General features: G+C 42.1%; 1 protein-coding gene across 1 annotated transcript in view; it reads right to left on the reverse strand.

The window, feature by feature from the left end:
* PCGF6 (polycomb group ring finger 6) overlaps window positions 1-19,891 on the reverse strand; it is a 226,331-nt gene that overhangs the window by 187,623 nt on the left and 18,817 nt on the right. Inside the window, exons 3-4 of the mRNA XM_085606658.1 lie at window positions 17,279-17,375; window positions 6,229-6,284 (exon numbers count right to left, since the gene is read on the reverse strand). Of these exons, the coding sequence (XP_085462784.1) occupies window positions 6,229-6,284; window positions 17,279-17,375 (153 nt within the window). The remainder of the gene's footprint in view (window positions 1-6,228; window positions 6,285-17,278; window positions 17,376-19,891) is intronic.

The following is a 19,891-nucleotide window of genomic DNA, read 5'->3' on the forward strand; positions in this document are numbered from 1 at the left end:
TTTCCTATTTAAATTGGTATTTAAACGCAATATGGAGCATATTCTGATGCAGGACAAACTGCTCAAAAGTGGCGAATGTCCCGAACGCCATGTTAGTAGCACATTGATGTCAATGGCTCTCAAAATATGGTCAACGGGTCATGCACCATTTTTTGGCAGATCTCCAGCATTTGCCACACTTTAAATAAGACTCTAGGTCAGAGGCCGGCGTTTCAAATGTGACTCCCAATGAAGGCTTGTAACCAGAGAACAGAGCTCGCCCTGCGGGTTCTGATGATATCTTTGTTTTGCTTACTTAAGGAAGGCTGGAAAGAACAAGCATTTGCAATGCAATAGGTCTCGCATTTGCAAGAGTTAGAGCTATTGGTGTTGTAAATGATACTGTCTTTTAACAATAAAAACAAGTTTGAGCTATTGACATTGCAAATAACAATGCCTTTTATTTTGGTTTTCGTTTTTAAAACATAAATAAAAGGCATTGTCATTTACAATGCCAATAGCTTAAACTTGCGTAAATGTGAGACCTACTGCATTGCAAATGCTTGTTTAGGTCTAGCCTAGGCATCGCGCATGCGCTGACCTAGGAGATGACCTTTAGAAATTGGTCAGCTCTTTTCAAGCACTCGTGCTTGTGCTGGCATCCACCTTGCGGGAGCGAGCAGCGGCGCGCGCTTATTGAAAACAGATGGCCCGCGCACCGCTGCTCGCTCCCACAAGGTGGATGCCAAAACAAGCACGAGTGCTTGATTACCTCTTTTCTGTCTTCATACTACACTTCTGCGAGCGCAGTGTAGACGAGAGCCCCTCGTCCTTACTTTTTTATGTTGTTTTCTGCCTCCCCACGTTGTAATTAACTTCTGGAAGGCTCTGATGAGAGCCCCTCGTCCTTACTTTTTTTAATGTTGTTTTCCGCCTCCCCGCGTTGTAAATAAACTTCTGGAAGGCTCCGATAAGAGCCCCTTTATTTGCAGCGCGGTCCTCTTTTACTTTAGGGACCGCGCTTGTTTATTTAATTACTTTGCCATTTATTTAATTATTTTGCCGCGCCAGCCGCCTTCACTTTGCGGCCGTGCTTGTTATTTCCATTGCAGGGCTTCACCGAGGGACAATAATAAAACGTTGTGCTTTTCAAATACTCCTGCTGTAGACATTTTGGGCTCACAGCGTGTGTCTGTGTGCCTTTGTGTGCGTCTGCATATGTCTCTACGTGTGTCTATGTGAGAGCGTGAATGTATGTGTGTCTGTGTGTGTGTGTGTCTGTGCGTGTCTGTATGTGTGTCTAGGTGCGAGTGTGTATGTATGTGTGTCTGTAAGTGTGTGTATAAGTGCGTATGTCTGACTCTGCGTGTCTGTAATTGTCTGCCTGTGTATTTGCGTGTCTCAGTGAATGAGTGTGTGTGGTTTGCAAGCGTGTGCGGCTGCCTCTCTGCCTTTGTTGTTCCAAATCTGGAGCACATGGCACCCGGGACTGCCAACGCCGACCTCCTTGTGCAATAAATTGTAATAATTTCATCGAAAAGCCTGGGCAGCTGTTTGTTTTACGTTCAGTCCGTGGTGTCTTCTTTACAGCCCTGCACTCCCGTTGTCCGTGATGCCTTGTTTACCTCCCACCCCCCCCATAGCTCAAGCAAAACACTTAAAAGGTCACAATGGTGAGACCTATTGACTATGGCAGTGCTTGTTGGTCATAGCATGAAGCTAATCTAGGGTATGTGCAGAAGCCTTGGATTGTCGCTTGACATAGCCAAATCCCGCACTTTCCCTGTGAACCGAAGGGGTACACCAAGCGTGCACCAATAGACGGTCAGTGGACTACTGCTCCTTTTGTGGGTTAATACATAAAGCAGTAGTGGCAGCATGCCATGTTTTGTGAATTCATATTCCCTAAATGTATGTTATGCATGTTTGTGTGTGTGTGTGTGTGTGTGTGTGTGTAGCCTGCTTAGTACATGCGTGCTGTGTGAGTGAGCCAGAGCAATGGAGAACTGTGGGATACATTATGGGTACCCAAGGCCTGGTCTTTGTATGAGGTGGAGGTATGTTTGTTTTCCCAGGGATGGAAGTGTCATTGCGGACATAACTAGGGCTGGAAGTCCTAGACAATGAAATGAGAAGTGAGCTCCTTTAGAAATTTGATTAGGCCTTCTGCAAGGCAAAGAATTGCTTTTTACTTAACTATGCCATTTGGTAGAAGATAAAGGTGAGAAGTGGGACTGCAGACTTTGTTGTCCAACGTGAGGCCCAATCTTTAGGCTTTCCCGGATTACACTTTTGAATAGCTGATAACAGTTAGGTGCAGAACCTCACATCTATTTTTGCATTTTATTTTGTGAACGCTTTAGACTGGAGACTACCCTGCTGTGAGAAATATCACTCTACACAAAGGCTGTGTCGAGAGCAGCTTGGAAAGAATACTTGAAGAGACCCACCCCAAATTGGTGCTGAAAATGCAGACAGTGGACACACATCTTTGGTCTGATTTGGCGGCATAAAAGTGGGAATTCACTATTCTGGTTGTTTTACCAGTTCCAAGTCCTCCATAGCCATGAAATGGAGCGGTCCGCAGAGTATTGAAGGAAGACTGTGCAACTAGAGATTGTGTCTGCCTGACAACCTATCTGGTGAGAGAGTGAAGAAGCCAGACAGTACTGCAAGAGGAGTGACTGTCCAGCATGGGTGAGGTGCAGCATGTCCCTGGTGTCTGTCTGTGGGGTATCCAAAAGAAAAAGACTGAGGATAGGAATGTGTGGGCCCTAGTATGTGGTGGGCTTGCAGTCTTACTGCAGCAGTTCCGGGTAGGAACTGCGAAGACCAAGACTGCTTGCAGAGACCTGATCACGGCGGTGATTGCTAGTGAAAATCAAAAACCTGTGCATGACCATTTCATCTTCTGGAGTATCAGCCTCTGCATGACTGTATCTTCACCAGTGCATCGGCCTATGCGTGATTATATTGTCACAAGCGTATCTGCCTGTGCATGGCTGAATCTGCACCGAATACCTGGTCAGTGCGTGGTGGCATCGTAACCAGAACCTCCAGCATGTGTAGGACTTCAACAGCAGCCCCAGACAATGTGATGAATTAGGAGTGTCAACTTTGCGCCCGCTAGGCAAGCATCCCAGTAGCCATCAAGGAGCATACCAACAAAGCTACCAGCTGATGTGCCCCCTCTTGGAAGAGAAGAGCCAATCGTGCTGTGATGGAGGCTAGATAGCCGATCCACCCTGTGTGGTAAGAAATTCAAGGCTGAGCACAAGCTGACCTGAGCTCTAATCGAACTAATACCGCTTACCCTGAGGGTAGGGACCACCTCTGGAAGGGGCTGGGGAGAGGGTGGAGGGAGGATACTGCGGGTAATAGCAGACAGAGGTGCTTCACTGGCCGAAAGTGCTCAGGGACACCAATTTGTATTTGGTTGTGTTAGTGTGTAGTTTACACTCTAGTGTGTGTGAAAGTGCTTACTTTCTTGAAAGACGAGCACTAGGTTGGACATTAGTTTATTGCGCTATTGTGAGCATCCCCATACTGCCTCCCTGACTGCTCACCATTGCTACTACTGAGAGTTAAGAGCTGAAGGGGTTGTATTTAGCCCAGTTTGTGGAGCCATAGTAGGATGGAGCCAGGCCATCAGACGCAAACCCCCACAGTTGAGGCCCAGGGACCCCCTCTCCGCCCTCCCCCCCAATCCCCTGTGGATCTGACAACCAATTTAACTTGAGCTGTTTGTTTGGCCATGAAATGCAACAAACATTGTGTTTGACAGAAAATCTTTTTGATAGGGGTGGACTATATCATAGCAGCATGGGTGGTAGGTGAAGAAAATACAATTGTGGAACCCCACTAGGCCCTGTGTGAGGAACTTCATCAAGGCGTGGTCCAATAAAATCATATTTAGTTGGCGATGAGCCTGTATTATAGTCATCATGTCAGTAAAATATCTGCTTAATTGCTCTATAACTGCCTCAACCAATTTCGGTACTACAGACAAATAAAAGGCCATAGCAATCAGTAAGACTACTCACCCAGCCCATATTTCAAGGTGACACAGGAACTGATAACACATCTCAACCAAGAACACTAAATCTCAAATAAGTGTAGTGCACAGGGATTAGTGTTAAGGTTTGGAGGACAGTATTACTAGGTTGGGACGGGACCAGATGACGGACAGTCAGTATGTGGAGGATTTCAAAAGAGAGGAGGTGATCTGGCAGAGAGGGTTGCCATGGGCTGTAAGAGAATAAGGAATAAAAATAATTACTTTGCTATGGTTATTCCAGGCACCCATGACTCCTCTTAGAGACCAGTGCACCTGTCATGCACCTGGTCCAGGTAGCGGACAAACGGGAAGAAGAAATATCCAATTAGGAGGAGCACATGGGTACACATATGTCAGTCTAAGGAAATTGTATCTAAACAGGCAAATTAAGCAAGAAAGACACAACAGGATCCAAAGGCAAATATTTCAGCTTGAGGGATATTGCAAAACAAAGGCTTCCTCCAATAAGTCATCAACAATGGTTTTGTGCACAGTGAAATAAAAGTTCAGTAGTGCGAGTAAAAAAATATCTTGCTTTCTCCTAAAAGCTGACAACGAGGACGCAAGGCATATGGAAGCTGGATAATTGCCAAGGTAAAGAAAGTCTTGTATTGCCTTTGAAGACAGGGATGAGTATGTGCTATGCCTCATTGGTTCCCATGCATATACTGTACCAGATCAGGCGGTCGGGTGTTCTCTTACATCGCTCCTAAAGCGTGGAAAGGCCTCCCACTCCACAGAAGAGCCTCCTCCTCTCTTCTTGAATTCCACAAGACTCTGAAGACCTGGCTTTTCAATTAACCAATCTACCACAAGCTGGGGTAGGCACACACCTGCTCGGCATCAGGATACTCTAAAGGGCGATAGGGCACTTTACAAATACACATAACACACATGCACCCAGGTTGTGATCATTAGAATCTGTTCACAGTCAGGCACCACATTGCGTTCCGCAAAGCAGAGCTGAAGCCGTCATGAGGCGTCCGCGCTTGAGAAGGCGTTGCAGGCAAATGATGATCGAAATTGACATTTTTAGAACATGGAATTCTCAAAGCTTTAGTCACTGAGAATTCACTCAGGCAATGATGTGGGAGTTTCTTTACAAAAAACCATTAATCATGAAAGGATATCTTTTTGGAAACCGCAGCCCAATGGCCCTGTTCAAATAACAAATCATATGGTGACATAAAGTGACAAGTTAGCACTGTCGAATGACTTGCCCTCAAACGAAAAAAAGCCTCTGTGATTGGATATGAGTTCACAGAACTACTCAACATAGAGTTAGTGGTGTAGCACCATTTGTTTCATTGAAATGAAGAGAATCGGTAATTAAACAATGTAGACATAAATCTGAGTAACGTGATAAATAAGCAAGAGGTGCACAAATGAGATTTTGACTGTTGGCATGGTGCAATGAAGTATCTTTTTTTTAAAAATACGAGATTAAATAGGGGGTGTCTGTACCCAAGCAAGAGAATGAAAGACGTGATGTGTATCAGCAACCATGAAAAGTAGTGGAAAGGACAGAAAAAGATGTGAAATTAGAATATGGTTGAGCAGGGAGTTTTGAGAGTGAGTGTAATATATGAGAAAGAAGGTTGAGGTTCTCTACTGGGACTACAGATCTGCTTTAAGCTTAGTTTGGAGCTTATGGTAGGGTGCCTATGTATATTGGATTGTGTATGTTTGGATGTGAGAGTGTGACAGAGCATGAGAGAAAGAGCAATGGATTAGGATTGAGAGAGACTGTTAGAGCATATGCTGTTTTCCAGGATAACTTCATGGATATTTTCTCCTAGACTCACTGTACATAACAGTATTTCCAGAAATTACTGAGGAAAACCTTGAGGGAGGATTTGTCCGGATTTGTCTTGTACTCAGTTTCATATCTGAGTTTGTTTATGTGACTTTAATTCCTTTGAGTGCTTTTGAGACTTAGTATGCACATGAACCACAACAATCATTCCAGTGACTACAAATACAAAATATTAATATTGGTATAGGATATATATATGTGTAATTCAGGTAAACAAAAAACAATAATACAATAACAGAAATGACAGTGTATTGGATTTTAAGAAACTCAGTGTGGTTAGCTCTGCAGACAAGTGCTTTTACTCCCTTGTAGTTTGTGTTTATACCTGTACAATTATGTTCAATTACAACAATTTGAACAAGAAATTATAACTTACTCTCTTCCAAGTTAACAACTAATTTGTACACAATGTCTTGTAACTGGTGATCCAACCTATATAAGAATAAAATGAAGGAAAACCATTCAAAGAAAAGTTTAAAATTCTCTCACACACACAAACACACAAAACATAGTTATGATGACACTAAACTTTGCATGTAAAGTCTAGCTATGTAGAAGTGGTAATGTTATAAATGGCTAAAGAAACAAGCATTGATAAAGTTAATAGGTGTGGCCTATGCATAGTGAATACACAGACACAGTATACAGAAAAATGCACGCCTACACCATTTCCCAACTACAGAAGAATCTATACTCTGAAAATCATTGGGTTGTGATCACACATAGCTAATCAATGTTTTAAAGTAAGAATGGGTAAGATAATATAATAAAGAGCACATGACAATCACTATGTACAAGAATGGTTTTCTTATGTATTCTGTAGGACGTTCATTTTTTTTTTAACTTTAAAGAGGTGAAAAGACTATTGTCATTTAATTGGGGGTTTGAGTGCCAACACCATTATTCAACATGCATGAGTAGGTCGAAGGTGGAAAGGTACAGAGCTCAGACAAGGAAGCAAAGATATTTGTAAATATCATATAACTAGGATTTGAAAACGATACAATGAATAGTTTTAGAAACAGACTCCAGAGGCCACATTCTGAAACATATTTGCACACTTAAGTTGAAATTCTGTGTGCAAAAAAAGGTCAACTGTAGGTGTAACCTCCTGGTTCATGATTCAATGAATCAGTATCATTTGACAGTGTTGTGAAATTGGGCATTACAAGACTGACCATAAAAAATGCAGCAAATTCATACAAAACATTGAAGGGTCTAAACAGCGTTCTTGGGGTGAGATGTGGCAGTGGTGGGCCAAAGGGCTTTCTGGTCCAGTCGTTCTTAACCTGTGGTACGGGTACCACTGAGGGTCCACAAAGATTCTGGGGGTCCGTGACTGCTTAGAAAATGTATTAAAATTAAAAGATTAAAAACATGCATATAAATAAAGGAGCAAAATGTAAAAATGAACATTTTAACACGTTCTGTAAAAGTGAAGGAATTTAAACTTGGAGGCTAAAAATTAAGTTAGTACTCTCAGATTGATTCATGGGAGCAGCGTAAGTGCATCAAACAGAAACGATGAGGATGACGAGCGGCCTCCATTGCATTTAGAAAGGCTCCACCCTTCCCATTAAAATTTACATTTTTATATTTTTTGTGAATATTTCAACATTTGCATATTTGTTTAATGCTTGTTTCCGTTTCTGTATTTTTAGTGTAGTGGAAACATTTAAACAGTCTTGTTCTGATTGGGTGACAATTCAGAATCTGATATTCAATACATCAATGATTAATTATTTTCCGAACAATCGATAATCCTTGATTAGAGAATGTGTGGCTCATTAACTGCTGAGAGATACATTTGATAAAGGAGTCGTCAATTGAATTTGCAGTATGTTCCTTACCAGCTTTGGTGAGCCGGTAAAAATTTTGAACTAGAGTCTGAACCCCTGGTTTCAAGAACATATAATGTTTTTGCACTTGATGGTGGGTTCCTGGGAGAACATGGCGGACAACTAGCAGCTGCTCGCGCGTCTTTCAGAGACTGGGAGTGAGCCGGGAGGAGGCAAAATGAGTTAGCGGCAGCAAATATTGATACACGCCGCAATACTAACACTCGCTTAACAGTTTTAAACAATCTTTATTAGGCAAATACGTTAACTGTAACAGCTGCCCTTACCGGAGGAAGTTAGCCGGGTCGGCGGCTAGGCAAAGCGGTTTGAAGGTGGGTGAAGCCCAGGAGTTAATGGGAGCCTTCTCACGGCGGAGTGTCTCAGACAACTGCTTGTTTTGGAGAAGGGCGGCTCGTGAGGTGGCGAGGGATCGCTGGAAGCAGTGGGAGTGTTGGGAGTGTGTTTTTTCCCAGTGTTGGGAAGACGAGACCATACAAGGGACATGTCAGGACAGGACCAGAGAGGTGGGGCAAGGAGCAAGGCAGCAGAGGAGAGCAGTGAGCAGCTGGGCCCACACAGAGGAGTTTCGGACAGCATCCCCCTGACGGAATCTTCACCAGGTAGGAATGAGAACCTTTTCTGGGTAATGAGTGTGGAAAAACAAAACGGCTAATAAGCCTAACCGAAACTCACTAAGAAGCGCTGAAGCCTTTGGGGATACCCTGAATCACGGAAAGGGATGGGAACTCAGTGAAAATTAAAGGGTCTGAGACGAATTAAACTCCCGCAATATCACCACAGTGCGAAGGGGGAGATCTTTTAAGAACAGAGGCGCAACCCCCCCCAAAAGCCCCCTCTATGAAGGTTAAACTCAGGAATAACCAGCATCAAAAATTAAAGAACCAGAGAATTACTCTATCTGTGAGGTCATATTTTAAGCTACAGGAGAAGATCCCTGAAGGAACCCCTTTAAAATCCATACATTTTTTTATGCTCACTAGCGACGCCTTATCCATGGATCAAGACCTTAGGACCGACAAGACGTCTCCCGAACAAGTGTTGGAGGAACCAGGCGTGGAGGCATCAGGTGTGCCTAAGATTCTCGTGACCCCTAACAGATATCAATGTCTGGTTATAGAGGGCTCCAGTAAGGAAAGTGTGCAAGATCCACATGCTGTAATGTGGGGAACGAAAAAGGCTGTGGTAGATATAGAGACAGGAGGGAGAGGCCTAAACCCGCTAATAAGTCCATTAGAGCATTTAATGAAATCACTTGCAGAGGAAGTGAAAAGTGGTTTGCAATATTTCAAGCCAACCAAAAGGAAGTCCAAGGGGTCTGTGAAAGGTTTGCAGAAAAGCTGGAGTCTTTATTTCAAAGAACACAAACCTTGGAAGCATTGGTGTCGGATCTGCCGAAATAGACCACCAGGGACAGGAAAGAACTCAATAGCCTGAAACACAAACTTAAAGAAAGCCAAGACAAACTGGAAACTTTGGAAAATAATGCAAGTCACAACAATATCAGAATCTTAAATGCCCCGGAAGGCTTAGAAGGTGGAGATTTGAAATTTTTCATCTCCAGAGTGTTAAAATCTAGTGGAGCTTGGGATGGCTCAGTGGAGGATCTCATCGAGACATCCAGAGGATACACAGAGACCCATTTAGGAAAGGCCTGGCGAAAACCAAACAGCGCAGAATTATAGCGAATTTTCTCACAGCCGGGCCGCTGTCCGGAGATAATTTATCCTTCAACATTAGATCAGATGTGTTGCATGCAACTTTAACCAAGCAATGGGAACTAGGAAAGAGAGTGGAAGACTTCAGGAAACTAGGTGCAACTGCCCAGTTAAAATTCCCAGCCATGCGCCGAGTGATGATAGGAAACAAAATGTATAATATAAGGGATCACGAGGAGGCGGATGGCCTGCTGGAAACGCTTAAGAGGTCATAATGATTATAAGGATAATAGTCAAAGTGGTTAATGCGTATGGGTCATGTATTCTTGCCCCCCCTATACCTTTCTTATTTTGCCTGCTCCGCTTTTCCCCATTCCTCCTTTTTCTCTTCTTTTTCATCTTTTCTATAAGGGGTTCGTTCCCCTCTCCCACAAAAGGCCCAAATGGCTAAGATAGCCAAGAAAAGGAGGGTATGGGTTCTCAAGGGGGGAGGGAGGGCATGGGTAGAACGGCGTTGGGAGCATAAAGGGGAAAAATATTTTAAAATGTCCCATTGTCTTGAATTGTTCGCGCACTCCTCACCAAAAAAAAAAAAAAAAAAGACTGCAAATGGCCAATTATAATATTTTGCCCAGGAATACTAATAGGTTTTGAGTTGGAAGAAGGAGAAGGAAAATATTTCAATATTTAAGGGATGTACCAGCGCAAATATTTATTCTCTAGGAGTCCCATCTATCTAGGTCCAAATGTGTAGAGATTTGTAAAAAACACACAGAGCAGGATTGGTCAGATTATTACTACTGATCAAAATTCCCACACAAAAAGAGTTCTTGTACTGATAAAATATGGAGATTACGATTCCCCATTAGAAAGCAGATAAGAAGGGGAGCTGGGTCATTGCTGTAGTGAAAATACTGGGTAAACGGATGATATGGAGCCTCTACAAATGCTGGCTCCAGAGCTGTTGCAATTTCAATATCCAATTATCTGGTCTGGAGACTTTAATGTTGTTCTGGATTACCAACTGGATGGGTCTATTAACAGTTGAGCAAGATTCAACCCTAAGATGTAAGAATATATTAAATCCCTTAAGAAACAATTTGGTCTCTATGATGTGTGGCAAGCTAGGCACGACACCGAGCAGCAGTTTACTTTTCATAACTTAAAATATAAACATCACTCCAGGATCGACTTCTTTTTAATAGATAATTTCCTATATACGGAGGTCATGAATGTTAGACATCTTCCCGCTCACTTGTCCGACCAGGCAGCTGTAGTGTTAGAATTGACGGGGGAGAAGGTAAGACAGGAAGGATGGAGAGACATCAGGGGAGGAGATCCTAGTCGAAATAGGCAGAATGAGATCTCCGCATATAAAAGCTCCCTTTCTGCCATACTAGAAGCAAGGGTGCGAGAGCGATGGGAGGCTAGTAAAACAGGACATTTTGAGTACAGCGAATGTGCTGGGAAACTCTCGGCCTGGAAGGCCAGAGTAGAAGTTGTAAAGAATAGCATAAGTGAGATAACAAACAGAGAAACAGGAAACAGCTTAAGGTCGAAGCAGGAGACTGAGCAAGCTTTCGTAGGTTTTTACCAGGAACTATATATGGAGGATTTGGGTATGTCAGAAATCCAACTAACAGTTGGCTTGGGGAGCAGAAAGTGGAGAAACTCTCCAGCGAGGAAAGAGATTTCCTAGAGGACGACATGAAGCTGTATGAGCTCCATGCAGTTATGAAAAAACCGAAAAGGGACGAAGATGCGGGCCCTGATGGTCTCCCCTATGACTTCTATATAAAACTAAAAGATCTATTGTGCCTAGTACTAATAGAGCTATTTATGGAGATTTGGAAGGAAAAAGCTGCTTTACCAAAATCTTGGGAAGAAACCGTTGTTTCCTTGATTATAAAACCAGGGAAAGATCTGAAAACTTGTGATGCATACAGACCTATTTCTCTTCTAAACTATGATTATAAACTTTATGCCAGCATCCACGCTGTTAGGTTGGGCAAAGTGAGCAGGAATTTGATATCTGAAGACCAGAAGGGTTTTGTTAAAGGCAGACAAATGCACCAATTGAGTCATGAACTTATTGGTTGAATAGACTTGGCCGTAAAACATAAGATCCCGTTAGCTATTACCACCTTAGATGCAACTAAACCCTTCGACAGGGTGAATTAGCAATTTTTCTACTGTATGCTTAGTCGTTATAATTTAGGGAATAGATTTTGAAGAGCTATACAGGAGATATATGGGGCCCCTGCCGCAAAGCTTTTGGTGAACGGTAATCTGACTAACAGCTTTAACATTACCAGGAGCACAAGACAGAATTGTCCCCTTTCTCCGCTGTTGTTTAATTTATATATTGAGCCTTTTGCAGAGAAAATCAGGACAGAGCAACAAATCATCCCCTTTATGTGTGGTGCCTGGCAGAAAAAACTATCCCTCTATGAAGATGACATGATGGTTTACACACAACACAGCAGCGACCCCTGAAAGGTTAATAATAGAATTTAGGAAGGTCTCAGGTTACGAGGCAAACCCGATTAAGACTGAGGTAATGGTTTGGAATGCCGAAGAGAACCATACAACGATAAAAGAAGAAATAAAATAAACTAGTGGAATCAAACTTTAAGAAAGCAATGTTTGAAACTAATAGGCTGTTAACCGCGTGGTCTCATCTTCCATTAATAATCTTTGGGAGAGTCAACTTGATTAAAATGTCGATACGTCCCAAATTCACTTTTCTTTTCAACATAATTCCTTTACATTATAAAAACGAATGGTTCAAACAGCTACACAGTAAGGTAGACTCCTTCATTTGGGCTGCGAAAGGGAGAAGAATCGCAAGAAGAAATCTCTGGAAAAAATACGACAAAGGGGCATTGCTCTCCCAGACTTTCAACTATACACCTGGGTTTTTCAATAATAAATGTTAGATTTCTTTTGTTAGATAAAGTTGGGGAAGGGAGTACAAAGTTATGGGAGGCCTTACTTGATGAGGTGGGAGCATGCCGGCAGGGCTTCATGTTCAAATTTGGTCATCATAAGTTTTTTAAGAAAATCAGACTAAAAGGTGTTGTCGGCAGCTGCTTAACTATGGGCACAAATTAGACATGCAACAAAGCTCCCCTATTACAGAAAATATGTCCCACTGTGGGACTCTCCAGGGTCACCAGAGTTCCTTAAAGATAGCCATCAAGTCTTAGAGATGTTGGAATCACGGAGTGGGGTCAGATTTTTCAAGGCCAGCTGAGTTCGTGGACCCATTTCCAACAGTTGACAGATTTTTCAGTGTCCAGGTTTAAGTTCATACAAATACAGAGCTGGGCGCACGCGTTGAATGAAGCTCAAGGAGGGTCCAATGAATTGGAAGAACATCTAATCACGAGCCACCAACAGAAAAAGGTTTTTGCCACTTGGTATAAAATAATTATGGTCACCCAAGATGAAGGTAACAATACACCAATAAGTCTCTGGGGTAGAGTAACCCAGTTGGCAAAAGCGACAAATGTGGCACACTTATGGCAAGTATCCTTCCAAACATTATGTAAAGTGATTAAACCAGCATATCTTAGACAAAATCACTTGTTTTGTCTGTATAGAGCCTTTTGGACCCCAAGGAAACTATCAAAATTGAAGTGGCTGACGGGAGCCAGCTGCAAGAAATGTGGGCTCAAAGATACCGATGACATACATATGTTTCTTAGCTGCCCTTCCATTCTCCGCTTTTGGAAAGACCTCTACGTTTTTATCAGAGATGTTGCACATGCCACTAGAGGTAAGCCCCAAACTTATTATTTTTGGATTGGTGCCAGGGACAGGTGTTAAGCCAAATTTGGACAATAAGTTACTGTTCTTAATATTACTGTGAAGGAGGCCGATATGTACATATTGGGTTATCCCGACCGGTCCATCCAAAGCAGAATGGCTCGAATCAGTTCTTCATGTTTATGAAATAGAGAAGAACCGTAAAGCAACAAGTAAGACGTACAAGTTATGGTCCCCTCCGAAGAGGTGGTTGGGAACTAATGAAAGTAGAGGTGTTGTCACAGAACCGGCACTGGTTAAAGTTACCAATACTACTGTCCGATGATTGAAGCCTGAGGGTAACTGATGAGGCAGTCATGTTTTTCTTCCCTCTCAGCTTTGTCCGGACACTGTTCCTCTGCGTTCTCTATCCAGGGTTGGCTTTCCATACATACAAATGAGAACAAAGCTCAGAGGCTTCAGTAGGAATCAAATGCAAAAACAACAGTAGATGGACAGAATGCAGAACAATGTCATACATTCACCCCAGTACAGAGATCTGGGCCTAAATCCATTGTTTTTTTGCTCACCATGCCATTCCAGTTTGAACCCAGCCATATGCAAATCAGTCTTGACCCTGTGCCTGCATTCTGTCCATCAATAGTTCTTTTTGCATTTGTCACCCCGAGTGGGACGGGTATGCTCAGACGTGAGTCCCGTGCTCTCCATGCCACTGGAATCAAGCTATCCTGGCTGAAGAGGGGTGACACCCCGAAACCGGTCCTAGGATGCTTGTTTCCAGTCCAGGGAGGACCTGGCCTGGCAGTTCGGGCTGGACTGTTCCCATTGGGCACAGGGTCAAGACTGATTTGCATATGGCTGGGTTCAAACTGGAATGGCATGGTGAGCAAAAAAACCGATGGATTTAGGCCCAGATCTCTGTACTGGGGTGAATGTATGACATTGTTCTGCATTCTGTCCATCAATAGTTCTTTTTGCATCAGTAGGAATCAAGGCATATGAGGACAAAAAAAAACCAACACAAAAAAAGAACATAAAATGTTTTAACCTGGGACAGGTTGCTGGTCATTGCCAGTGAAACAACTGTTTCGTAATAAATATTCTGTTGGTTATCTAAAAGTTCCATATCTGTGTTTTCCTATAAATTGTTGAGTGTTTTTTGTGCCTCAATGCATGTTTCATTCATGCATATATGGAGTTGGTGAGCTTCTTGAGTTGTCTTCAGTACTTGCTTAGCAAAATCAGGGATCATTTATCGGTTCTGTTGTAGGCCTTCACTGTTACAAAGGCATGTATTCTGGAGGGATTTTAGTGGTTTCCCTTTGCTGAGTGTCCCTGTTGACGTAATGATGTACCAAAAGGTTGATAAGGTTACTCGGAAAACTGTATAGTACAATTAAAACTTTTAATAGTTTTTTTTTTATTAATCAACTTTACTGGATTCTTGGTCCTTGCTCATAAAAAAAATGATTTTTTGAAGGCTTTTGACACCATAGTTGCGGGAACATGCTGGAATTAGGAGGAGGGCTTATGTAGTCAACAGAATTATAGGACATTATCAGGTCTGCTGAACTATGATTTAAAAGAGTGAGAATGTTATTTGCTAATCTTATTTTTTATCACAATGATCAGTCTTTGATTGCGTCCGTGGCCACTGTTGGGACTCATAAAATGCATAATTATGTTATTGAGTCAGGCCATACTGTATCATTCAAAACTATCAACAGCCACATAAGCATCAAGTGCCATAGCAAGCCTTGCTATCTATCCAATAAGATATGAATGAAACCTGATTTACTTCAAAAGAGCAAGCACAGCAGCTCCAACTTTGACAGTCAAAGTTATTTTGAATGCGGTAAATACAACATGTTGGTCACTTAAAGGTTTAAGATACTGGTGTAAAAGTTCTATTTGAATATTTCGGAGTAGTAAAGCAATCTCACGATCGCAAGGCCATAAACTGAGTGATGGTTGCAGTAACAGATCTTACCTCCTAATCTTAACAGAAGGTTCTACCTGCAGAGCAGGCATTGAAGGAATAGGAGATCTGGATACCACTAATAGCGTGGCTATAAAGGGGCTTAAAGAATCAATCTAGAGATGAGAGGAACTGGAAGACAGCTATACATAACTTTCCTTGTAAAGAAATCAAACGTATTCAGCCAAAGGCTATGTTTAGTGAAATTTTGCTCTGAAGAAAGGCAATTTTTCAATTTCTATTTTTACAAATAGGTTTATTTGTGGTATTTCCTGATTCAGGAAAGATGCCTTTGAGAGATTCTCTTCTGAGTGTATGCCCATTTCCCAAGCACCCTTGTTTAAAGAATCTCTGTGGTGTTTTATACGCTGCCAGGCAAGCTGTTGTTATTGGCCAGTCATGTCTTGAATCTCCATGTCACAAAGTTTGAAATTTTCTTAATAAGTGCTCTTACCTCTTCGGCAGAAAAATTATTTTCCTGTTTTCAGTTAAATAAAGGTTGCATGGCAAATTGGATTGATCTGGATTCAGTTTTGTTATTGGTCTACTGCATGCACAATGATCTATCAAAAGATCAAGGGTTGTCAGTAGGTAAGACTTTAAAAGAGTCTTGCTTGTTATTTATCCAGTATTGTGACAGGTTGCAAATCATCCCAATCAAATCCTAAATCCTACAGCAGAGTTTGATGAATATAGCCTGGCAATCAAGAGTTGGGTTGGCAACTCAAACAGCTTTCTCAGTCTACTGGAAACAGGTAGTTAGTTAGGTATGGATAGGCTCTATGGAAGCAAAATTATTTTCCCCATGTCAGCTCTTTGCCTACTGAAGCACAAAAAGCTATGTTATACTTGGTCTCTGAAAGAGTCTCAAACAGCGTTTTCAATGGTTGCAAAAAGAAAATGGTCTCGAGGGACTTCTTTGAGTGTATGTCTTGTTGCTGACCTGTTTACTCGTGTCAAACAAATCGAAGTAAAGCATCTAACAACAGGCAGCATCTAAAGGGTGACCCTTTCGGTCAATGTTGGCCTCTATATTAATGAGTGCAAAATGAAAAACAGAACTACTCCAGAGGGAATCAAGAAAATGCTTGGGGATAAAACCACAGCAGTAGATACAAGGACTCCCTAGGCACTTTTTTGCTGAAGGTGTCGTTGTATCCCTCTGAACTTAAAGTCCTCAGCAGGAGGGTTTCAAAAGGGTTTATCAGGAGAGGTGCAATATGCAAACATTTTCATTAGCAGACTGAGTATAAATTGGAGCATTCTAATGTCTCTCGCTCTCTCTCAAGGTCCAACATGACACAGCTTTGTAATGCCTGCATTCAACAACAGTGAGGTGACTGGGAGCAAAGTATGTAATGATGGCTCACAATTTCTTGCTCCACCTCCGCACCCCCAATTTTACCAACACATTTCAATTAAGCCTTAAACAGGGTGAATATATGGAAACAGTATGATGGGCGAGGGATGGAGAGTGGGAGACCATGCAGAATTTTGAAGGGTTTTTAGTGATTTCTAGAAGGGAGGTAATTAAGCAAAGAAAAAACTGGAAAAATATGTTTTCTGCATGCTGTTACAGGATTATTTCAAGTCGAGCAGAAAATGGATAGGCTGGTTCGTGGCACTGTGGGTGCATTCTAGATAGCAGTCTTTTAAGGGATTGAGAATCTAATTCTCAATGCAGGATCTAGTTAGTCTTTTAGAAATATATTAGATAATACAAATCATTTTCATAAAATATTTTAGTTGTTAAGCACTTCAGGATTCCTCACATTTGTGAATCATCCATGATACAGCAGTACATTCAGAAGTAGTGACAATGGCATACAAGCAACACTGGCTATAGTAGTGCTCTCTTTACTAGGGTTAGTATCCGTAATAGTATTGGGGGCAGTAGTACCATCAACATTAGTCTTACCAATGGAATGTGTCTATTTACTAATAGTAACAGATGGGAAGGTACGTATTTATTAGAGATACAAGTCTAGGGAGGGTCGACTTCCAAACTCATGTGTGAAAGTAGCAGAGAATACAACTACAAGATATTTAAGCCTGCAATGTGGGTGAAGGGTTGAGTATCATCAGGAACAGAAAATAACTGTGGAGGCATTTGAAACAAAAATCACAAGTTTTGGATAGACGCGGTTTGAAGAAAAATTTTACCTGATATTATAGAGAGGTTGTGTCTGATGAACAACAATGTTGCACTTGGGGCATCTGTTACTGTACCAGAAATGTTTCACGATGCAGCTTTTACAAACTAGGAAAAAAAACATGTTGTAGTTTGATATACTAGAATTGTTAATATTTTAAAGAACGTAGGATACTATTACAAATCACCAAAAAGTAATTTCATGATTTTTCATGCAAACTATCTTATGCTGCATGGCAAAGGGCAAAGATGTCAACCTAGTCTGCAGACAGTACATATGTTATTTGCCGTAGTGTCTGAAGAACCATTCTTTAATGGAACAGCGGTTTTGTAAGGGTCCATGATCCAAATGCATATTACAATTATGGTCTGAAATGGTGTAGTGTTGATTTGTCTACAATGCCTAATTGTACATCCCAACAAGAGTGAGGCTATCTCCAGTGAGAGACAGATACTCCGTTCTCACATTTTTGGCGTTCTAATTGTGAAATAGGTGGCAGACACTTTTTTGGAACCTCAGATTCCTAGATAAGTTGTTTAGTTCTGTTAAACCATGGCTGGTCACATAGAAAGCTACAGAAAATAATGCTTCACTTCACCATTGCTTTGTTTTGAGCAACTTAGCAGGAAGGCATGATTTTACTGTTTGTCTTTTCCTTCTCCAGTGATTAGCCATACTTTTTAAGGGTGTCAGAAAGAGGATAATAAGTGAAATCCCTCAAGGAGGAGAACTTCATTGGATAGATGAATGTCACCTGGGACAGGGAAGATGTCAGCTAAGTGACCTTTGCATTGAAAGGCCCATTAAGATGTGGAAAGCAGCCTTCCATTCCGGAAGGCCTCAGGCCCCTGTGGGTTTTCAGCCACCTTCTACGAAACATATGCTTTCATGTTGGTGGAGCATCTCCTGCGGGTCTTCAACTATTTCTTCTAATCATCTAATGCCGGTTGCTGTGATCAACTACAGCGCACCTGCTGAAGATCCACTTTCCGAATTACGAACTACCGATTGTTTTAAGAAATGCACGGCACCACCTACAACCTGATCACCATTACAGTGGTGCGTCCTCAAAACTGTCCATTATTTTGGGACTCAATTTAGACCAGCCTGGTCGGAATTATCACCCTGGAGCGATCACCCTGATCTTTCTTAACTGATTTACAGCCCTGAGGAAGTTGCGGAATTATTTTCCTTATGCGACGAAACATGTGTTGCCTGGTTTCTTTGGCACATATGATCTAAATGAATTAAAGACGAAGTAACATTCCACCTACAAGAACAATTGACCATGGCTTGCGATTTTATTCATGAATTTTGCTGATACTTTTCTCTGTAATATTACCTTATGTGTGCCCAGGACTTGGTTTGATAGATATCTTGTTTTGTAACTGATCCAGAAACCACAAACCGGGCAATTGCTAGTGGAATTAGACCGCTTTGCTTTAGTATCGGACTTTAAAAATTAACTACCTCAAATCTCAAGGACTAGCTGTAGCAGACCCACAGGGCCAACTATGAGAACCCATTCAATGTGGCAGATTTACATGGGCTGAGGTGGCCATAAAGTTCCTGGGGGTCTCACCTGTCAACTCACATGAGAGCCTTATATGATAGTAACATCCCTCTGCTGATCACAGCCATATTGAAGGATCAGTACAGGTGGGGCAAATTAGAAATATCATGGCTTGGCTGACTAAATAGCCTCAAAATGTATTTCATACCCAGTCTTATATATGTCCTGCAAACCCTCTCTCACACAATCCCTAAAGCAACACAATCCCTAATCTGTAGAAAAATGCAAAGTTTTGTGTGGGAGGGCAAATCCCTACAGGTGGCAAAATCTTCCCTCTTCCGCTCCACTGCTGAAGAAGGACTGGCTTTCCCAGAAGGAACGACGTACATGCTGGCAGCTCAACTAAGCCCCTCTCTCAACTGGAACCATGACCCTGGTGGAAAGTCATGGGTACAAGTGGAACAGGACTTCTTGCCTGTCCCCCTTAGGAATCTTTTATGGCTTCCTACCACAGCCTGAACATGCGCTCCTCCCCCCTACCTATAACAGTCAAGGGTATAGCATGGCTCTATCGCTACATTTTATATCTTAACCCCCCCCCCCCCCCCCGAAACATCCCTACGTTGCACAGTGGGAGAGGAAATTAGATGTAGACATTCCAGAGGAGACTTGGAAGGATATATGGCAGAGGGTTTCAAGTCCTCAAAATGTCTATGTTATAAGGAGAATACCTATAAAATACTGACACGTTGGTACCCGACTCCCGTGCGCCTGCACCAGATGTTTGGTGGTTCAGAGTTGTGATGGAAGGGTTGTGGTAATAGGGACACTTTTCTACACAACTCGTGGACATGCCCACGAATCCTGGCTTCTGGGACTGAGTTCTTCTCAAGATATGTTCCATACCAAATGTATCCTTACCCCACGACCCACTCACAATTCTCCTGGGAGACCCGGGGGAACAAAGAGTATACCCATGACGACCGGGCACAGGTTATTCATTAAAATAATGTAAATCCTATTTCTTTTCACATTTCTGCATTGCCTTTTACACTGTGACTTTACCAACTAAGCTTGTATTAAAAGGCTGTCACTGCCCTAATAACGTCT

This window comes from Triturus cristatus, chromosome 1_2, assembly GCF_964204655.1.
Source record: "Triturus cristatus chromosome 1_2, aTriCri1.1, whole genome shotgun sequence".
In the NCBI taxonomy this organism is placed as follows: Eukaryota; Metazoa; Chordata; class Amphibia; order Caudata; family Salamandridae; genus Triturus; species Triturus cristatus.